Genomic DNA, 20,243 nt, shown 5'->3' on the forward strand with positions numbered 1-20,243 from the left:
CCTTCTTCCCTTTAACTTTTCTCTTGCTGTATTTCATTTACTATTTTACTTCAACAACTTAAATACATATAGTGAGAAATGAGAGTCTTTTAATAAAGATATATGCTTAGATAGACAATATAAATTTATAATATCATTAACTCAATCTTCTCGTACGGAATCCCCTGTATTTGATCAAAATTGCTGCAATCATGGCGAGTGTCCCGACAATATACGGCGCTGCATTCTGCAGCATCCGGCGAGCTGCCCTCCTTACCACAACCTCAAGCTGCTCATGGTACGCCTGCGTGTCGTTACAGTGCGGGAAGGGAACATCCGGCACTGGCTTTCCCAGGAACTCACACAACGGCCCCCAACCTTGGTCGAGTCTGAAGTTAAGCAACCTCTCTGGAGGCGTTACCTCCCGCATTGTCTTGTAGTGGTCGAGGTACACGGCTCGTGCATTCGCCCGGAACTCTTGCCTGTTGCGACACTTGAAGACGTACTTGAGCCATACCAGCATCACATCATCGATTTCCGCGACTTGAGGTGCTCTCAGGATTGAGAGGGCCCGGAGAACTTTGTTTTCAAAGAACCACTCGATGATGGTCTCGTCGAAACTTCTCATCCAGCTTGAGATGTCTCTGTCCACCAAGATGACCTTCGCATCTATTCAATAGAAGTTAGTCACATTTTACGAGGTATGCAGACAAGCTTCTGCGACTTGAGCGCGGTATCTTGCCAGATACACTTACCTGGGTACGCGGCAACCAGCTCGGGCCCAAAAGCGTTGGTAGGTGTGTCACAAGCGGCTGAACAATGCCCAAGGAGCTGGTCGAATTCCTCACGACCGAATGGTTTCTGACCCGGTGCTGGATCATATTTGGCCTTAAAGCCTTCGATCCAAAAGGCACACTCGCTGAGATTGTTGAACTGCCGAAAACCGTGGTACACCTCGGTGTGCCCTAAGATCATCAGGGCGTGCCGCAGCGCTGCGATAGTGAGCCTTCAATTACCAAAGAGTAAAACTGTACTCTAGGAGACTCACATGTGGTTCCAGTTCTAGAGAGCCCCAGGCCTAGGACCTCCATCGGCATAGTACGTCGGCATGTTCGTCGATCGATATTGGCATCAGGCTGGAACAGCTCCGGGTACTTCTCCTCGTCGGTCAGCTTGGGCGCCATGATTCCGAATTACCTCCAGCGCGAACAAAAGAGATGAGGGGCTGACATGTGTTTGCACCACGTAGTTTGAGACTTTAGCAAGTTTATGAGCTGTCCAAGATTTCCCCTTGACTCTATCATGGATCAGCGTCACACAGCATTGCCAAGATCACAGAGCCGATCGTACTACGCTGATAGCCAATTGAGGGGCCAAATTAGAACCGCTGCTACCCCATCATGCACGTTCGCAGGGAAGTAATCCGCGATATTGATACTGGAAGACCGAGGAGACCAGTAAGACGCAGGACTCTCCGCTTTATGCTCACCCCGGAACGCCCCCACAAGAAGTGTTACCTTCATCCAAAAGAATTGCCGCCCTCGCCTAAAGCGCTACCTTTATGAGAATTTATTTACTAAGACAGTAGAACGCTTAGCACCATAGAGGATATGAGTTACCTGGGTGTATTGTGATATGATCCACCCTCTGGATAGGACACGGCTATCAAATATGAAGTGAGATCGCCTGTAACCCCATTTCGCCCGCCTTGACTTGCATTGTTGTAGGACAACCAAGGATTCAGCGACCAGCAATCTCATCGAAAAGAGTCCAAGCATGCTGCTGCCCAGATGTGCCGCCGATTAGGCATCACTAGAATTTGGAGAAATGTGCACTAACCTTGAGAAGCTTATCTCGGGCTAATAACAACAGATTCCTATCCTGCGTACAGATTCTCCCCCCCCCGTTAGAGACAATTCCAGTATACACTTGTAATGCATATTGACCGGCTTACGGTCACCTTGCCAGGAAAGGATATTCTATAGGTGACACCTTTATAACCACTGATAATGCTTCTTCAAACGCGTCTTGTTTTCTCTTCCTCGACATTCGTCTTGCTTTGTCTCACCCTTTCCTAGTTACCTCTTCTTGGTAAGCCCTCAGCCCACGGTCACCATGGGCCTGTTCAATCTCCCACAACTGCGGTACCGCAGCCCCTGGGTCCAGAACATAATCAGCGGCGTCTGCGTCGGCGCATCCGCGGGCATGTACATCGCACTGAACCTGCTGGGCGCCGGCGGCGGGAGGCCCGACTCAGCGCAGGTCGTCCAGGTCGTCAACGCCACCCTCTGCTCCGTGTGGTTCTTCTCGTCCTCGTTCGGTGGCAGCATCCTGAACAAGCTCGGGCCCGGCGTGACCATGTGCATCGGCGTCCAGACGTACGTCGTGTACGTCGGCTCGCTGTGGTACTATGACGAGACGGGCCTCAAGGGATATCCCTATGCAGCAGGGCCAATTATTGGTATCGGTGCTGGCATGGTGTTCATCACGGCCGGGTATATCTCGACTGCGTACCCCGAGGAGCGCGACAAGGGCTCCTTTGCTACCATGCTGATGAACATGCAAGCGCTGGGGTCTGTGATTGGCGGCATCATCCCTGTCATTATCAACAGGAACTCCGCCACGGTCGCGGGCGTCCCCCGGTCGGTCTACATAGCCTTCATCGTGATTATGATCATCGGTGGGCTCTGTGGCCTGCTGCTGCTCCGCCCGCAGGGCCTGAGGCGCGATGATGGGTCCGTGGTTGCAGTCCATCCTCCCCGGGGTGCCTGGGCGGAGCTGAAGTCGAACCTGATGATTTTCACGGATCCCGTGCTGCTGATCATGGTGCCCGCTTTCTTTCCATCTGAGGGCTTCTTGGTGTACAGTGGCTCGGTTAATGGTGAGTAACATCTAATGCGCGACGCGTGTCTGATTTTCTGACCTGGCCTGGTCTAGCCCATTTGAACAACCTCAGAACGCGCTCATTACTGTCATTCGTTGCTGTCTGTCTTCAAATCCCGGCTGGATGGGCGTTGCGATCGATTCTAGACCATGAGACCTGGGGCAGGCGAAAGCGTGGACTCATTGGCTTGACAACTGTTTCTGTTCCTTTGGTGGCTGCCTGGGTGTGGGAGATGGTAAGGACCACTAATTTTGTTTCTCTACTTTATTCCAGCTGCCATCACGCTTGTGCTCACTTAAGTTCAGATCCGAACTCGAAACTATGATAGAAACTCGTCGCCTACTGATCCGACTGACTGGGATGAGCCGAGATTTGGCTGGATATTCATTCTGTTTATGCTCAATTGGGTATTTTCTGTAAGTGCCCCCGCTCACTGTGGCCGGCAGTACTTGCACTGTCATCATGTCAGGAGCTGACGTGGTGATCTTAGCAACTCTGGCATAACATCGTCTATTACTGGATTGGCGCGATCACAAACTCTCCCCAAAAGCTCACGCATTATGTTGGCGTGTTTCGTGGAGTTCTTGGTGCGGGCGAAGCCATCTGTTTCGGCCTTGACTCCATCAAGATCCCGTTCATTGCCGAGGCAGGGGGCATACTGTTGTTTTATGCCATCGGCATTTGCAGCTTTTACTACCTTGGCATTTATCATATCAAGGATACGAACTACGACCACAGGGAGGAGGGTGCAGTGGTTCCTAACCACGTCTTGGAAGGGATGCACGTTAGAGATGTGCCAAGCGCTCGGGAGACAGGAAAGAGAGACGTGAATGTGAGCCAAGAGAATGCTGTTGAGGCAGAAAAGGTCGAGTCCTAGAGAATATTGGCAAGAACCAAGATACCTAGGTACCTTGGGGAAAGACAATACGATGGCGGTGATGCCGTCGGTGTGCAGATCTATATTCTAAATATAATCACCGCCTCTATTCTATGTCTACATTTTCTCTATATTCTTCTTCATTTCTCTCTCTTGCCTCCATTGCATCCCCCAATACCATTCCATCGCGTATATTGCCGACATGCACAACACAAGCAGCGCCAGCGCCACAAATGTCCCAGCGCGGCCCACAAGTGCAAGCATTGACTCTATCAAACCAACACCGACGGCTGCCATGCTGCATCGCACCAGGTTGTTAATGGCCGTGGAACTCGCTCCCTTGCCCGGGCAAAGGTCAGACACAAGTGTGGTATTAATTGCGAACACGGCATTAGAAGTTGCGGCTATGAGGAATTGGAGGGAAAGCGGAAGGACGACCCAGGCTGGGCTGGCGGCCTGCGGTGGTAGCAGGTCGGTGGGCAGGACTGTGAATCCGTAGATGGCGGTTGAAACCACAAATATGAGGGTGATCCAGGGCATATAGCGAAGTCGGGCGTGCTCACTGTTGAAGAGTCTGGGTAAGTACCACTGAAGCCACAGCCCTGGTGCGAAGTTGAGGAAAATGGGCTTCAGCAGAGTGGAGTGGTCGGAGTCGTGCCAGACGGGAACGTACATGGGAAAGTCGGGGGCGAATGCCTTCCTTGATTTTGATGGAGGCACGGCGTCCGGATGAGTTGCGAGATACCGCTGTTCATAGCGGACAAACTCTCGGGTCATCAGCTTTCCGGCAACGGAGGAGCCCACGATGGTACCGAAGCCTGCGTGGTGATGCATGTCAGTGTGCTAGTTGGCATGGCGTGGTGTGGACCCACGACTCTCGCGTTCACGAGGTGTTTCCTACTCACCATTAGGCAAGAAAGCCAAACCCAGCATCAACTCGTTCAACCCGAATCGGTCCTGGAAAATACCTGTCGTGCTTGCCACTACCATACTCCATATTGTATAGACCATGCCTCCCGAGACCAACAGGGCTATGATGTCTTTCTCCACAAGCAGCTTTACGGGAGCTGCAAATGTCTTGAAAGTGACCTTTGGCACTTCTGGCTTTTCTCCTGGGTCTTCCATATAGTCCGGCTCTCTGATCAGCCTGCGGATAAATGGCTGATAAACGCCTGAGAGTCTCAACGTGCCGTTGCCGGCGATTCGGCGGAGGGTCTCGGGGAGGTAGATAAGCAGCAAGATAAGGACGAGGCTGGAGAGGATGGTGAGGAAGATGAAGATGGATCTGCCAAGATTTCACTGTCAGTGTCACCTTTCCATGCAAAGTAGTACTGGTTTGTTGCAAGTGTCCCACCGAAATCCAAGGAAGTTGGCCAGGAGTCCTCCTAGGACTGGGCCTATGGCAATGCTAAAATTTCGGACTGCAAAAGTCAATTACCTAGGTTATATCCAAGGGGCGGTAGTATCGACAGTTGGGGACAGAACTCACTAGCCTGGTAGAAGCTGATGAAGCTCCCTCGTTCCAAAGGTGTGGCAATATCCTGAATCACCCCGTTGCCTATTACCCACGATCGGAATCAGCCATGACAATCAGGTTCATCTTCGGTAGTGAACACGTACCGATGCTGACAGTTGATGCGCTTCCTGCGGACTGTAGACCTCGGGCAATCAAAAGAACAGGAAAATTTGGCGAGAAGCTAAGGATAATATTGGCAATGATGTAGACCGAAAAGGAGGCGATGTAGATCGGTCTTCGTCCTATGGTATCCGACAATGGACCCCAGAAAAGCGGCGAGATGCCCTGGATGACGAGGTAGGAGGTAATGGTTAAGTTGACCTCAGCAAGACTGACGCGCAGGTCCTGAAAACCATATCAGCTAGACCAAGATACATGATAGCTCACGGAATTCAATGGCACTGTACCCTGGCGATCGCGTCCAAAGATGGAAAGTATATGTTTGAAGACAGTCCTGAGAAGAGGCCAGCAACACCGATGATGATAACTACGAACCACTTTTGCCTTCTGTTGAAAATATGGAACGGCTGTTCCGATCGTGGCTGTTGCTCTACATCGAGGACACCGTCATGTGTGCCAGAATCAGCAGTTGGTCGTTCTGCCTCCGCATCCGCTTCAAGTTCCTCTGGAGAGATGAAGGGATTGGCAAGAGACCGCGAGGAGAATCTCCTAATGTTGCTTGGGGACTGGGAAAAGGTCCGTCTTTGCTCTTCAGCCTTGGAGATTCTTGTCTTGATGGAATCATTGTCATCGAATCGGCCCCATTCTGGATCAAATCGTGAATTCCGGTTCGACTTGAACGCAACGGACGAGATGGTTGATCCTGCCGGTACGAACACACCGCGGCCAACTTCGCGCCACCCTTCGAGGGTCGTGAACCGCCGGCGGTCGATGGGCACTTCTTCGGGTGTGTTCATGATTGAGGTAGGAAATACTACTCCGGTGGTAGCAGGACGATAAACGTAGGTTTGCCGTCGGGGACACTGACGCTGACCTGGACTGGCTTAAGGTCAAGGTCAGTCTCGCGGACGATGGGATTTACACGCCGTTGCCCAAGATGAAGCAGTACATTTCAGAGGCACGATATAATTAGAACTTCGTATAAAACACGGCTTCATCTCTTCTGCTGAGGCCCTACACCCCTTCACTGCTGTTCCTTTCCCGTTTCATCAAGACAACCCGAGTGGCATGTGAAACCCAATACGACTAGTTCCATATACTAGTAGCTTGAAGCTTGGAAGGCCTGAACAGCTGAAGTGGCTAAGCTGGGAAGATCATCATGTCCTCGGGGTGCTCGTAAATACGAGATGTGGCCGCGTTGCGCCGAGGCGTTGAGCTAGCTGCTGTTTGAGGATGAACACTCTCCCTGACCACACTGACTGGTAGTCTAGAAGCTAAACTTAAGTTTCTGAAAGATCCGCGCTACTGACAAGAGCCCGAACATGTTTCATTCTAATTCGGGCCCACACGAACCTGTTCAGTCAATTGGTCGGCCGCCCGCCCGCAGCAAGACACGGATACGCGTACTTTTGCCCCCAGGCGTTCATGCTTTTTTCCTTTCTGACGAGGCACCACAAGAAGTGCTCGATGAAAGACTTGCTAGAATGGCGATTAAATCAGGTATTGACTTGATGAGTACACGCGTCTAGATCTAAAGTCTAATTATAAGCTTACGTAGCCCTCGTATTGGCATCTATGTTTCTTGTTTCGTTTGTAACCTCCTCCGCCGCTTCAACAGAACAATTCCGAGAGCTATGGCAACCGAGACAGCTGCCAGAGCCCCAAAGCCCGCAAGAACCCCGACGGCCGCGGATGAGAGCACGATACCGCCTTGTGCTGCTTTAGTGGCGGCGGTTGTGCCTGTCGCTGTGATGGTGGATGTTGAACTGCCTCTGGACAAGGTCAACGACTCCAAGTCTGCTGTGACTGTGACTGTTTGTGTTGGGGCTTGGGAACTGATGAAAGCTGTCGCCGTCACAGTTGGACTGGTTGATCCCGTGAGTGAACTGGAGGAGCACGTGGGCTGATTAGCGAAGTCTACACTACCCACGCTTCCAAAAAATTACGCACCTCTTGATAGTGACTGTTGTTGCACGCGTCGGGCTTGTGGAGGCTGTGAAGCTCGTGGAGGTTGGTGTTCCTACTGGTACTATCTGGATAGGTGTCGCAGTTGCTCGGACTGGTGTAGGTGTACGTCGTAAGGTTGGTGTCCGTGACGTTGGTGTCCGTGACGTTGGTGTCAGTCGATCGAACTGTTCGATGACTTCGTTCTGGGAATCTCTGAGATCAAGAGAAGGGGGCGGGCCCTTTCTTCGAGTATGTGGCTTCATCCTCTCTGGACAACCACGGGATTGATGAATGATGGTGGTCTGCCTGACTGGTGCCCAAATGTAGAGGAATCGACAGGGCCTAGTGGGTGTGGCAGTCCCCAGAGGAATCCAAATTTTGGTCTAAGAGATTCGGAAAGAAACAAAGTCAAGGATAGCATCGACGAAGTAATTTGGCTTCTTGCACTCTCTCCTCTCTGCCGCACGGGTGCAGTGTCCTACGACTTACATGACATGCAGACACTAGGATCCCTTGTTATCAGCAACCTGGCGGGGCCAGGTTCCCGGGAGCCAGGCGTGTCAAGTTGACCTAAGCTTTTCCAAGATTGTTTCCAAGCTACTTGAGATCTGCACGGCCCATTTCTGTCCGTAGCAAATCAGTCTTCCGTGATCCGAGCTGCACCTCGACCCTGGATAAAAACCTATCTTTAGAAACTTCAGGCGACTAAGTCGGCAATTTGCTGTTCCATCCACTAGGATTGTCGTGGGGACATCACTTCCCCAGACTCAACCCATCAGATCCCGGACCGATGTTCACCAGCTTGAAGGACCTGTCAAGAAGTCAGCAAGTCCGTGCACACCATCATCCTTGTGGGTGAAACCACAAATGTCAAACCGTCCCTGCAGTTGGTCTCTCTCCCTGGCACGCCTCAGCCTGGCGCACTTGAGAGACTGCATGGGCTCGTGCGCGCGGAAAACGAAGCCATCGTCTGTCTGGTGATGGGCGACTAGGCCGTAAAGGAGTGACTCTTACTTGCTCAAGAGATCATTAAATATGAGGTCCGGCCCGATGTAAGCAAAATGGTTGATACGATCAGCATTGGAAGAAGAAGCCTTTGAAATTAAATTTCAGACCGTGTCTCTTTCTCCAGTAAATTTCATGGCTGCTCCGCCACTGCGTCGTATCTGGCTCGTATTCTGCCTTACTCTAGGGGTCTCTGTTCCATTCGCGCTTGGTCAAGATGACCCCTTGGCAAATTTCGGGGATACTATCCAAGTTCTCGGCCAGGTCAGTCTATGTAGTAGTGATACACCGCTCCTGATGTCCCTTTAGAAATGGCACTGCGTGTATGACAGTAATACTGACCCCCTCGAATAACAGATGGCTCGAACAGACCAGGACTTCACGGACGGCCTCGCTCTTGATTTGTTCTCCCCACCAACCGTACACTCGTCGTGACCAATAATACCTCACCGCTTCCTGGGAACTTCGTCAAAGGGTCCTCGGGAGAAGGCTTCACCAATCTTTCGAGGTATAGCTGGGTCATCAAGATGAACGAGACGGCCCAAGATCTCATTGCCAAGATTGAGTTGCCCTACGACCCGGTTGCCCTACAGCAGGAAGGCTTCGATGTTTCCAATACTTTCGTCGGCAAACTGGCACCCGACGGCAAGGCATGGATCGTCTCAGAGGCGCAAAGAAACGTTCATGTGTATGTGCTGTCCTCTTGCGTACCAAGTTCACAATAAAACATTTCCGTTTGTTGTGTTGTATCTAATCTTCATCGTGTAGGTCGGAAAACAAGACCCGTATTATCAAGATGACATCTTTAGACGGCGAATACATGCTGCTGGGACGTAAGTCCGTGGACAACTCCAACATATTCGTACAATACGGACAGGGTGCCACACGGACAGTCAACATCACCGGCGGCCCTGGCATTCAAGAGGCAGAATTTGTGGATGGCCTGCGGTTCAGTGTGGCTGCAACAACACCCTTCAACATGAATGTTGATATTCCCAATGGAGTTGATCAGGCTGCTTTACCAGAGAATACAATACCCCTCAGTGAGTACTGCTCGCGGTTAAATCCTAGCACCAGACGAAGATTTTAATTAATGCTGGCACCACAGATTCCTTTTCCTGGACTGTCAATACAACAGCAATAGCATCAAGTGGCTTATCAGCCGCCGTAAGCTTTCCATGTAAGAAAACAAGCTCTTTCCAGTTGATGTTACTCTCCATCAAGATATTTAGCTAATACAATGCCCTTATCTAGTCAACCCAGACATGCTTGCCGCAAAGGCACCGGATCGAAAGCCACAGCAGCTAGTTGTTGCTAGGCGTGCACTTAGTGCCAGCTCAACAGAGAAATTCTCGGCGCTGGAGAAGCAGAGACTCAACTGGTCCACAAATATCATCAATGTCGAAAATGTTCCCCAGCTTGATGGGCAATATATACTCGTCATCATGGGTGATGGCTTGGGAGATGCAAGAGAGGACGATGATTGAGATCTAAAAATGCTTTTCCCCCGTTCCCTTCTGTACTGAGTATGATCTACTTGCTACTTTTAATTCTTTTGCTGTCTATCAGGCCAACTCAACGTGGGATATGTCACTCGAGGATGCTTATAAACTCCCAAGGTCACATTGCCAGTGAAGCACGTGCATGTGTTGCTTCCAAATCCGGGATAGCGCTTACGCTGCGGATCACCGAAAGGTTTTCACGAGACGCAACGAGGACTCAGGTTCACAACTCACTCTTCCATTTCGCTCTGCCTCAAGTTGTGATATTAGTCAGAATTCTCGAAGGCGGCTTGTTGAACGCTACGCGTACATATTCAATATCCTCATCAGACTACATAGTGATGGAGCAACATATGTTCACACGACAGCTTCAACGTTGTAAAACAGTTTCCGAGGAAACAAGCTACCTGAAGATGCTGTTATACACTGTATGCTCACATGCACGTATGTTGTTTGTACATAAATTTGTATCTAACAATGGTGCGGAAACAGGATAATGATTGCAATACGGTAGAGCAAGAGCCCCTCCCTCTGGATGAATTCCAAAATTTCATAGACGGCTTTGAAATGGTGAGTCAGCCGTGGACGTCATGCAAGATGTTGAGATTTGAAACAATGCTTAAAAAAGTCCCAGGAAGTCTATCGCCCTCCAACATTGAGAGCTGATGTCAAGATGGCAGCCAAAGTCAAATTATGGTAGTGCAGACGGGCTTAGGACCGTGTTCTAGCCGGATTATGGAGGTGATAAATCGCTGACTACATCTTCAGCCTCCAAGTCAATGCGAAACACCCTGACACTTTCCGTCCCGACACGATCAGCTTGCCGCCTCTGCACTACGAATCCATGATAAAAAAGTTGAAATTGCCAACAAATGCTTTGGAATTGACTGCAGGTGTTGGGCCCCTGTTCTGGTGGGAATTCGTCCAGAGGAATGGAAAGAAACGCCTAGGTGACACTCCGAAATAACAGGAAGAATACAAAGACGCTCAGCTAAAAATCTCCAGATATTATCTTCAGAAAGGCCGACGTTGAGAAAATGCGCAGGACTCGCGGCTGGGAGCTGATCCTCAGCCATGATTTCGAAGAGAACATGACAACGGGTTTCTACAAAGGGACCGGCTCGTCAAAGATGGCAGATGTGCTGGACTCTCTTAAGCAATGCGCTGATAATACTTATCACCCGCTGCTGATACCGCTCATAATCTTCGAAATGGAGTGTATGGCAGGCACCGAGCTCAGGCAGCGAACAGCTAGGGCCTGGGTGCGGAGCATAGAAAACCAGCTCGGACAGGAGTTGGAACATCCAACAGATGATAGCCTTCATCTGGCTGAGCTCCATACTGAGCTCCTCCGCCGGGACATCGTTGAGTGTCACGCTCAGGTGCTGTGGAAAGCTCCAAAGGACTATATCCGCATACTTCAGTCATTCCGTGCCTGCTTGAGAAGACTGGGCCCTGAAGTTTCAAACACCAAGGATGTGGCTGAGACGCACCAGAGGTTTGGGTCTAGAGTGGATTTCCTTGAACAGCGTTTTGAGAGCCTCAGCATCTATATGGATAAGACCCTGATGCGGCTAAGCATGCAGCAAGATGCAGTCAGTCCAACCTTGTCCTTGAGAAGAGACTCGCCCAGCTGACATGCAGACACAGTTGGTTAATCTCATTGCGAGGCAGGAGAACCGGCTCACCGTGAGACTCGCTGGAGAACAACGAGCGCTTGCTTACGCCAGCAAAAATGACTCAACCGCGATGAAGGCCTTGTCCCTACTTGGAGCAATATTCCTGCCCGGAGCTTACGTAGCAGTGAGTAATCTTCATTTGCTGCTCGTGGCACACTGATAGACCTGACGCTAAGCACTCATGATTGCTCAAAAGTCCATTCTGTCTACCACCTTCTTCGACTTTCACGATTCGGCAGACTTGTCGTCAGCAGTGTCGCCAAGATTCTGGCTCTACTGGGTGGTAGTGGTTCCTTTGACGATGTGCGTGGTTGCAGCCTGGTATATATGGGAAAGGCAGAGGAAGAGAAAAACACACGAGGTGGCGGAAGCTCTTAAGCAACAGGGCGTGAACGTAGACCAAATGGAAGCGGAGCTGCTGGCGGCGATGAGAGAGAGGGTGAGGGGTTCGGGGGAAGATCGATACGGTTAGATTACTAGAGATGTCTCAGTACGTGGGTGGAAGATAGCGTCAGAACATTATATTAGCAGAGATCTATCGAGTGGCAAGCTCTATCTATCAGGATTATGATCTATCTACAATTCCGAATCTTGCACTGTATTAAACCGTGACATGACTTCCAGCTGTGGACTGAGCAATCAGCAACCCGGAAGACTTAGGGGAACCGTCGCTCCCAGCGAATAACCGCAGGAGCCTCTGGCCTGGAGAAAAGGGACGCGTAATCCGTTGGCGGGACATGAGATTTGCCGTCGAGCGTGTTGAACTTGAAGTTCCGGACCAAGGTGCCAATGATGGTGCACAGGTTGACGTAGGCGAACTTCTCGCCGATGCATCGGTGGCGGCCGACCCCGAAAGGCAGGTACGGGCTCTTGACTCCCTTGCTGACCTCTCCGTACCCGTAGTCCACAGTGCCTTCGTCTGCAGCCTCCTCCACTCGACTCTCCCAGCGGCGAGGGTTCCAGTCTCCTGCCTTCGGGAAGAACTCGTCGCTCAGATGTGTCACGATGGGGGAGGCAACCATGACATGGTCGGGAGTGATAACGTAGTCTGTCTTTGGGATCGGTAATGGCTTCATAACCTTTCGCATGATGGAGTGGATGGAGCCGTGGACCCGCAGCGTCTCCTTGATGACGTTCTGGAGCAACGGAAGCTTGTCGATATCGGAATACTGGAAGGGCTGGGTGCCGTCGTAGCCGAGATTTCGCACCTGCTCCTGGTACAGCTCCTCCACGATGTCGGGCCGCGAGGCCAGGCGGAGCATGATCCATGAGCTGCTGGAAGAGGACGAATGCTGGCCTGCCATAAGAAGCGTGATCATCATGCCGGCGATCTCCTCGTCGGGAACTGGCTGTCCGTTCTTGTAGGAGCAGCTCATCAGGTGCCACATCATGTCGGCCTCCTTGTCCTCGACACTTTGACCTGACCTTCGGCGTTCGTTGATGATATCCTTGTAGACAGACTCCATTTGAATGCGTGCAGCGTCTCGTCGTTTGTTGTGTGGCAGTGGCGCCCATGGCAAGATAAAGTTGATGGGCCTGAAACCAAGATCAAGCTCATTGTACAGCTCTGCGAACTCCCCTGACAACTTTTTTCGTACATCTGCTCCCTGCAGGGTTCGGCTCGCGGTAAAGATGGTAATCTCAGCCATCGCGGACGGGACGTCGAATGTTCCTGAGCGACCTTTGAAAGCGGGAGAAGCTTTGAGGAATCCGTTCACCTCGTTTTCAATCAACGGAACATATGTCTCCAGTGCATGCTGTGTAAGTCCAAACTTCACAAACTTCTTCTGCTCCATGAGCTTCGCATTTGGGCAGTCGTAGATGATGTCCCGACCGAAGACAGGGGTGGTGAGCGGGGAGTACACCTCCTCGGCATTGAGGTTTTCGAGCTTGCCGTTGAGGATGAATTCGTTGCCTTCGAGGCCGAGATATACCGTCATCTTCTTCCCAAATAATATGAAAGTGAAGATATCTCCATGCTGTAAGTCGCGGAGCACCGGTCAGCATCTGCACCCGCTCTAGAGAGCACACAACACACCTGTTTCCGACATTGCTTGTAGAATTTGCAAGGGTCGGTTCCGTAAGAGATCGCATTTCCGACAAATGGAATCCAGTGAAAGATAACAGGAGGTTCAGACTTATTTCGAGGGAGTTGTTGGCGTAGAACATGGATCGCAATGACTAGCAGCAGCCCGTAAGCAGCGAGCCACGGCCACGAGGCCGTCCTCAGCGGTACCGTTCCAGGGAAATCGAAGGCGAGGGTTTTTGAGCCCATTGTGGATGACCAATTGACCTCAAATGATTCGGCCGCATTGGCTGACCTTTCAAGAGAAAAAAAAAAAAAAAGAGAGACCAATGCGCAGACAACAGAAGGGAGTTATAGAAACTACGGACTGATGTCAATCATGACGAGGCAAGGGTGGGGCGTATTCGTGTTCGGGTCCCCAGTATTCGGATTTTGAGCACGCTAAGCCACATGCATACCTGTTGGTCAGTGTCTTGCATGTGTTTGCGTCGAAGGATGCACCAGAAGAGGCAAGTCGGACGATATCCAGTGCCCATCACTATTGGCCAGTCGCTTGATTTGATCCATAGCGGGGGACTCCCGCGGAGGACCAGGTAGCTTATTCGTTGCTGACCTATCAGAGTTTTCGTTGGTCGTTCGACACGTGTGCACAGTATCAGACCACTGTGGGGACCCCCTTTTGCTTGACAGATTTGGACTTGCGTTGGTACCTAGTGAGCAAATCAAACAGACGCTGTTCTCTAGAAGAAATCCTAGACCGCAAGTAAAACAGTTCTGCACAGTAATTATCGTACAGATGACACGCAAGCTTTGAACAGCATACAGCGACTAAGTTTTTGTCTGGCTCGGGGAGCATTACTAGTATAGATCTACTTAGTAGTTACACTCACGTCTAGATTATGCTTTTCCCTTTGGCATTTTCTTATTGAAGAGACAGACTCGCAGAGATGTATATAAAGGCACTGGAAAATATAGTACTCTCTAATATGTATTGCTTTTCAAAGACTGGCCCCTCTTGTTCAACCTCGTAAATACGTCATGAGCATGGAACAGGGGCGGCTCCTAAATTCCATCGACAAAGCCCTCCATGCAAGGGAGTGGACAGTACGGAATGGCTTAAGGCCTCAATATCCAGGAAGCCGTTCTGGCTCCTGGTCATCAGCCGAGGACGAATCTTCTGTAGCACTGCTCCACTGGAGGTTGAGAGCTACGGACGCCATAATACTCATTTCACATCAGAAAATCAAAATCAAAATCAAAATCCTTGTCCCTTGAATCCCTTTAGAAACTATCCCATAACTAATTCCACCTGTTCGAGATCAAGTCGCTCCCACTTGGACTTCTCGATCGACCCCACGGCATTGCGATAAGCGACCGATCCCGTCCTCTCTATCCACAGGACAGTATATTCATCTCGAGTCCACTGAGGGAGACCCCGTCGTTGCTCTTCCTCGATGAAAGTATTCCCCCATGTCCGCACGCGATTGATCGCCACAATCTCGACCTGCACACCCAGCTCAGTGCTTACCGATGCGTCTTCAAGCCGCTTCAGCTGATCGTGATCATGTAGCTGGAGCTCTCCGACCGCGTCGCCGGACGCATCGTGTATACTTATGCAAAGGCTTGAATCAGTATCTATAACCCTGCGATCGACAACCTTCTCCCCACGGGTCCAAAGGCGAGCTGTCAAAGTCGTGCAGAACAGATACTTCGTCTGCTCAGGCATGTCAGGCGGAGTTGCCTCCGTGATGTCAGGGACTGGGAAGGGGTAGAAGAACGTGTCCGTGGGACCGTAGTCCTCATCAGGCAAGTTCTTGTGTTTGTACACGTATCCTTCGCACTCTTCTGGCCATAGGAGCGGTTCGTCCCTGAACGTCGAAGTGCTTCCAGGCTTGACCTCGCGACGGGTCCAGCCTGCTGGTAGTGGCGAGGCGACATCTGCCGCGCTTTTCTTCCAGCCGCTTCTCTGCTCATACCATGATGACCGTATTTCCCGACGGTCGTGAGGAGCAGTTGTGGGAGACTCTCCTGTGTACCAATGTGTGATCGGCAGTGTCTCGCTGATGGATGGCGACCTGTGATTGATCCGGGACGCTTCGTCCCCCAGTGTAACGAGTCCCTTCCACCCGACCCATGACCAAGAGGGCAACCCCGACGCAAACTTCAAGTGGCTAGGCCGGTCTGAGGGTTTTCGTCGCGTCAGGACAGTGTGGGGCCAAAATGGCCGCCATCCAAGGGCCCGGTCGAAAAAGGTCTCCGGGATGCCACACAAGAACCCACCAGTGAACGACCGGCTGAGCACTGACAAAAGGCCCATGATCCCAGGCAGCGCGTCCTCCTCGTAGCGGAGCTCCAGATCGTTATAGTTGCCGATTATGTTGCTCAGGCTGCTGAGCATGGGGAATCCAGCCAGGACCTCGCGGAGCCGTGGCTCGATGTATTTGTCGAGCTCTACTCCCCGAACAAGATCCTCGTGCCAAAGGCTGTGCTGGCACTCCCAGTGTGCCAGGCCGTCCTTGAGGAATAATTTGCGGCTCGCCATCTTGTGCTCCTGGAATGTCCAGCCACGCTCGTAGTACGGTCCACCGTGGATTAGCGAGAACGGCGAGTTGGTCCGCGCGACGATAGTTTCGTCATCCCCAAACGGTATGAGGCACTGCTGGGATTTCCGCGGCAGTGATTCGGGAATTCCCTTCAGTCCCGCAATCCCGTCCTGCGCATCGCCATCAGCGGCGACGATGACCACCATGGCGCTAGCGTAGATGGCACCCATCAGACCTAGCTGCTCGGCGGTGGTGCCATCGCCGTGGACTATGCAGAGGGTGTCGACCCATAGGTAGCGCTCACCAAGGACTGCGGTGAGGTACATGGCGTGTCTGACTAGGGGAGATACCCAGCCGCTAGCCCCTTCTTCGTCAAGTATGCCAGGCCGCTGTAGGCCCAGCATGGACTCGGGCATGACGCCGGCGCCGGGCTCGGTTTCCCGGCGGTAGCTAAGCGCCACAAAGGGCGAGGAGCTGACGGTAGGGTCGTCGCCTCGTACAACGCACTTCTGCTTGACGTCCACAAGCCAAGCCGCGCAGGTGGGCCAGATCCTCATCGGATTCTGGCACCTGGTGCCGTGGGAGGTCAGGCAGTGGCTCTTCCAGTGTTTGAGGATCCCGAGGTCCATGTACTCGGGGTCGACGATGCGCCCTTTGCGGACGTGGTCGGCGGGTGAAGGTGACTTATTGGCAAGCACAAGGCTCCGGCCGAAGCCCAGTTTGGAAACCGACTCGAATATCTCGGGTCGTTCACCCGTGAACAAAATCCCCAGATCCGTGGACTTCATCCTCCGTGCCCCTGCCTGTTGACAGTACTCCACGAAACGTTCAACTAGTGGCTTGTGCCGTTGGCAGTTGGTGGAGAGGGCTTCTTCGAAAGATCCAAGAACGATGGTCGTTGTGGTAGGGGACCTGTCTTTGCTGGCTGCAAACATCTGCATCAGGTCGTGACATACCTGGCATTCAGGAGACCTGAGGGAGGGTGGTTGCGTCGCCTCTTCCGAACGCCTCTCAACGGCATCGTCCCTGTCTTCTTTCCCATGGGTGTATGACATTGCTTCTCAGTTTTCCGTCTTCCGGTTCAATCCTTCGAGCCCCGGGATCTTTATTTGTACGTGATTGTGAGCGTAAAGCGTCTTTGTCCAATGAATTTCTAAGCAAAGGTTGATAATATTCCTTCTAGCAGGTTGCTTCTTCACTGAAGTTACTTTGCTGGTCAGGCTGTCTCGTGCTATCGTTCAGAAAGCGAGGGCTTTAATAATCAATAACAGCCTCCAGGAAGGGTTGATGCCTGGAGGCTATAAGCAACCCCGCTCATGTGCGTCAGCTACAGCTGGATTAGGCAGAGTAGACAAATGCGGCTCAACTTGCACTGGCAAAATTAATACGGCTGATGGGGTCTAGCCGCTTTCTCATTCTTTCCCCAATTCATTTCTCAAATTTCACCTTTTTCTTGTAACTCCTAAGAGAGTTTACCTAATTTGCGGAAGACAGGCATGAACCTCAAGCCTGCCCACCCCGTATCGAACCTGGTAACGCCTCTAGACTGAAATGCACTGGGCGAGGGTGGTGTTTTTTCTCCTGTCCTCTGCAGAGGGATATTTACAAAATGCTAACCGCACTGCAACTTCCAACTGCAGACAAATGGGCCCTACAGACTACCAGATTGAAAAGATCAGCGACATACACACAAGAGACACGGAGCCGTACTTCATTCGTGTTAGAGAATTTCGCCCTGCATTTGAGATTATACAACCTTTCAAATCTGAGCCCACGGAAGCTTCAACTTGGCCTTTTCTTCCCGAGAACTGGTACTGCCCCTTGCTATATTCTCAGATAGTGGTTTCTCGTGTGCATATATACTGACAAAGTCCTCACCCGTTGTCTCAATTATTAGCAGCCGCTCAAAAGGGTTCATCAACACTTTGAGGGAAGCATTCGTCTCTGCGTTATGTCGTTTTCGAGAATGGTGAAACGCTGCAATGCCTGCCTCTGAACCTCAATCGGAGCGTAAGCTTTGATTAGCTTTACCATTTTCGTGTCGGATTCAGACATTGTTTCATCTTCACTTCGCTCTGAGCTTTCATCCTCATCATCTTCCTCAAGCTCCTCATCTTGACCATCAGTTTGGACAGTACGGTCTATCGTTCTGGAGCCGTTCCATTCTGCTTTACTCCAGACACCCTTTTCCTGAAGAGATTTCAAAGCCCTCCAAACCCATACATGGTCTTTCAGACGAAAAATCTTCGTTTCGTGCCCTATGATGCTCTTATGTGGCCAGGCGCACTGTCCTCTCTTATCAGTCTTGCTGAGCATCGAAACCCAAGGGAAACAGATTGACTTGAGGAAATCCATTCCGATCTCACTATCTTCCTCATAGAAATTGACGAAATTACATGCTTTGATGATATGAAATGGATTGTCGGTTACCGCATCCCTTAGGACGAAAGAATCTTCTGAATCCCATTCTTCGAGCCCTTCCACCAGGGGTACTGCTCTACCAGTCGCGAAATAGTCTCCCTTCAGACATGCTGTCTGTTGAAAGACCTCAGCTTTGCGTAGTAGCCAGATGAGATGGCCCTTGCAGACTCGTTTGATCCTGGTCTTTAGCAACGAGAGGTGAGAGTCGTTGGTTTTGATCTGTTCGAGCCGCTGCGCAATGTTTATCAAGAACTCAAAGGCAAAACTAGACACAGCCGTCAAATTTCCGACTTTACTCACATACCTGCTACCAAGATGTCTTGCCCCTGCAGAATGTCTGCTTTCTTACCTTTGGGCAGCATGAATGAGATAATGAAAAACGAATTTACCCACAAGCCTGCAGAAGTATATAGGCGATGGCCCGAGAAGTCACCACACGTTAAAGCCCCCGCGTCCACGTCATTCTCAGTGTCAGGACCACTTAACGTCTTGTTCTGGTGCTCTACCAACAATGGTGGCTTGAGTGGTATAGCACAAGCCGATAGAATGTGCTCGAGGTTGCGCCAGATTGCGAAATCGATGTGACTCCTTGGAGAGACCGTGGTAATAAGCCCTGATAGCCTCAGAATTCGTGGCTGAATCTCATGAGGGCCGATATTTGTGGTCCTCTGAACTCTGGCGCCATCGTTCCCAACTGTGTCTTTGGGCCGCGAAGTCGGGCTTGTAGGTACAACGTGGGTATTGTCTTCAGCACGGTCGGAGCGCGCCTCAACATGTCTCCCGCCCAAGTCGATTGCTGAAAGACTATATGATGAGATTGGAGTTTCTTCAGCAAGAAGCTGGGTCACGTTGGCTGCAGCGACAGGAATCAAAAAGTTCCTGTAGTCAACAGCTTCCTTCGGAACCAAAAGTAATTTGTACGCAGCGGTAACCTCCATAGTGCCGCCATGCTTCAAGGTCTCCCCCCCACTGTCCTATTGTCGATCCACCACTTCCCAATTTTCGTGCTCTACTCGGTGATTTCATAGCCCTCTGTAAATCGTTTATGGAATTCAGCTTTAGTGGCAGCTGTTGATACAATTTTTGAACATGGTGGGGTGGCCGTGTGTTGAAAGGTATTCAAGTTGTGCCGTAGACTCAGTGGATCAGACCTCATGCTTTTGCCAAAGATGCTAAGTGGTCTCGTTTTTAATCTATATACATGTGCTTCTTAAGCAATATGCATCCAATCCCTTTATATAATAATAAACGCTTAAACACCTAACATTAAAAAAATATAATATTAATAATAATAAGTTTTAAACATAATTATAACTTAATAATCAAGAAAATAATAACAGCCTTATAATAATTATAAATAAGGCTAGTAAAAGCCGCTTTTAATAGCATTATAAATTAAAAAGTTAAGTACTTAATTATACAGCAAAAATTAAAATAATCTCTTTATAAAATATAATAATCCCATAAATACAATCTTAATTAAAAATTTAATCTTTTTTATTTACATTAATATATATCTTATATAATTTCTTAAAAAAACCTTTATAAAATAAGCATATAAAGTATTATTAATTATAACTTATATTTAACCTTAAAACTATTAACTTTAATATAAGTTAAAATAAAACACCGTTTTATTTTAAAATACTTAAATATTATTTATAAAAATATTATAAAATTTATATAAAAAAATAAAAAAATTATTTATAATAAAAGAAATAAAAATATAAAATATAATAATTTT

The 20,243-nt window shown here is 50.2% G+C and overlaps 8 protein-coding genes across 8 annotated transcripts; 3 read left to right on the forward strand and 5 right to left on the reverse strand.

The window, feature by feature from the left end:
* Window positions 1-136: 136 nt before the first annotated feature.
* On the reverse strand, window positions 137-1,163 carry INS49_012163 (uncharacterized protein; the record flags this gene model as incomplete). The annotated part of the gene is made up of 3 exons (XM_043172868.1): window positions 137-648; window positions 735-971; window positions 1,028-1,163. 3 exons carry the CDS (start codon window positions 1,161-1,163, stop codon window positions 137-139), a joined length of 885 nt encoding a protein of 294 aa, XP_043022165.1.
* Window positions 1,164-2,094: 931 nt separating this feature from the next.
* INS49_012164 (uncharacterized protein) lies at window positions 2,095-3,740 on the forward strand (the record flags this gene model as incomplete). Its single annotated transcript, XM_043172869.1, has 4 exons — window positions 2,095-2,860; window positions 2,917-3,098; window positions 3,169-3,279; window positions 3,354-3,740. The coding sequence occupies 4 exons, from the start codon at window positions 2,095-2,097 to the stop codon at window positions 3,738-3,740; spliced, it is 1,446 nt and encodes a 481-aa protein (XP_043022166.1).
* Window positions 3,741-3,857: 117 nt separating this feature from the next.
* INS49_012165 (uncharacterized protein) lies at window positions 3,858-6,173 on the reverse strand (the record flags this gene model as incomplete). Its single annotated transcript, XM_043172870.1, has 6 exons — window positions 3,858-4,558; window positions 4,646-5,025; window positions 5,095-5,161; window positions 5,230-5,298; window positions 5,361-5,601; window positions 5,664-6,173. 6 exons carry the CDS (start codon window positions 6,171-6,173, stop codon window positions 3,858-3,860), a joined length of 1,968 nt encoding a protein of 655 aa, XP_043022167.1.
* Window positions 6,174-7,097: 924 nt separating this feature from the next.
* Window positions 7,098-7,819, reverse strand: INS49_012166 (uncharacterized protein; the record flags this gene model as incomplete). Its single annotated transcript, XM_043172871.1, has 3 exons — window positions 7,098-7,262; window positions 7,327-7,508; window positions 7,813-7,819. The coding sequence occupies 3 exons, from the start codon at window positions 7,817-7,819 to the stop codon at window positions 7,098-7,100; spliced, it is 354 nt and encodes a 117-aa protein (XP_043022168.1).
* Window positions 7,820-8,855: 1,036 nt separating this feature from the next.
* Window positions 8,856-9,815, forward strand: INS49_012167 (uncharacterized protein; the record flags this gene model as incomplete). Its single annotated transcript, XM_043172872.1, has 3 exons — window positions 8,856-9,016; window positions 9,097-9,371; window positions 9,583-9,815. 3 exons carry the CDS (start codon window positions 8,856-8,858, stop codon window positions 9,813-9,815), a joined length of 669 nt encoding a protein of 222 aa, XP_043022169.1.
* Window positions 9,816-10,503: 688 nt separating this feature from the next.
* INS49_012168 (uncharacterized protein) lies at window positions 10,504-11,981 on the forward strand (the record flags this gene model as incomplete). The annotated part of the gene is made up of 5 exons (XM_043172873.1): window positions 10,504-10,526; window positions 10,599-10,780; window positions 10,836-11,425; window positions 11,481-11,633; window positions 11,706-11,981. The coding sequence occupies 5 exons, from the start codon at window positions 10,504-10,506 to the stop codon at window positions 11,979-11,981; spliced, it is 1,224 nt and encodes a 407-aa protein (XP_043022170.1).
* Window positions 11,982-12,165: 184 nt separating this feature from the next.
* INS49_012169 (uncharacterized protein) lies at window positions 12,166-14,014 on the reverse strand (the record flags this gene model as incomplete). Its single annotated transcript, XM_043172874.1, has 2 exons — window positions 12,166-13,488; window positions 13,994-14,014. The coding sequence occupies 2 exons, from the start codon at window positions 14,012-14,014 to the stop codon at window positions 12,166-12,168; spliced, it is 1,344 nt and encodes a 447-aa protein (XP_043022171.1).
* An 809-nt stretch (window positions 14,015-14,823) lies between these two features.
* Window positions 14,824-17,133, reverse strand: INS49_012170 (uncharacterized protein; the record flags this gene model as incomplete). The annotated part of the gene is made up of 3 exons (XM_043172875.1): window positions 14,824-15,563; window positions 15,816-16,881; window positions 17,035-17,133. 3 exons carry the CDS (start codon window positions 17,131-17,133, stop codon window positions 14,824-14,826), a joined length of 1,905 nt encoding a protein of 634 aa, XP_043022172.1.
* Window positions 17,134-20,243: the final 3,110 nt, after the last annotated feature.

This window comes from Diaporthe citri (assembly GCF_014595645.1).
Source record: "Diaporthe citri strain NFHF-8-4 chromosome Unknown scaffold_6, whole genome shotgun sequence".
NCBI lineage: Eukaryota > Fungi > Ascomycota > Sordariomycetes > Diaporthales > Diaporthaceae > Diaporthe > Diaporthe citri.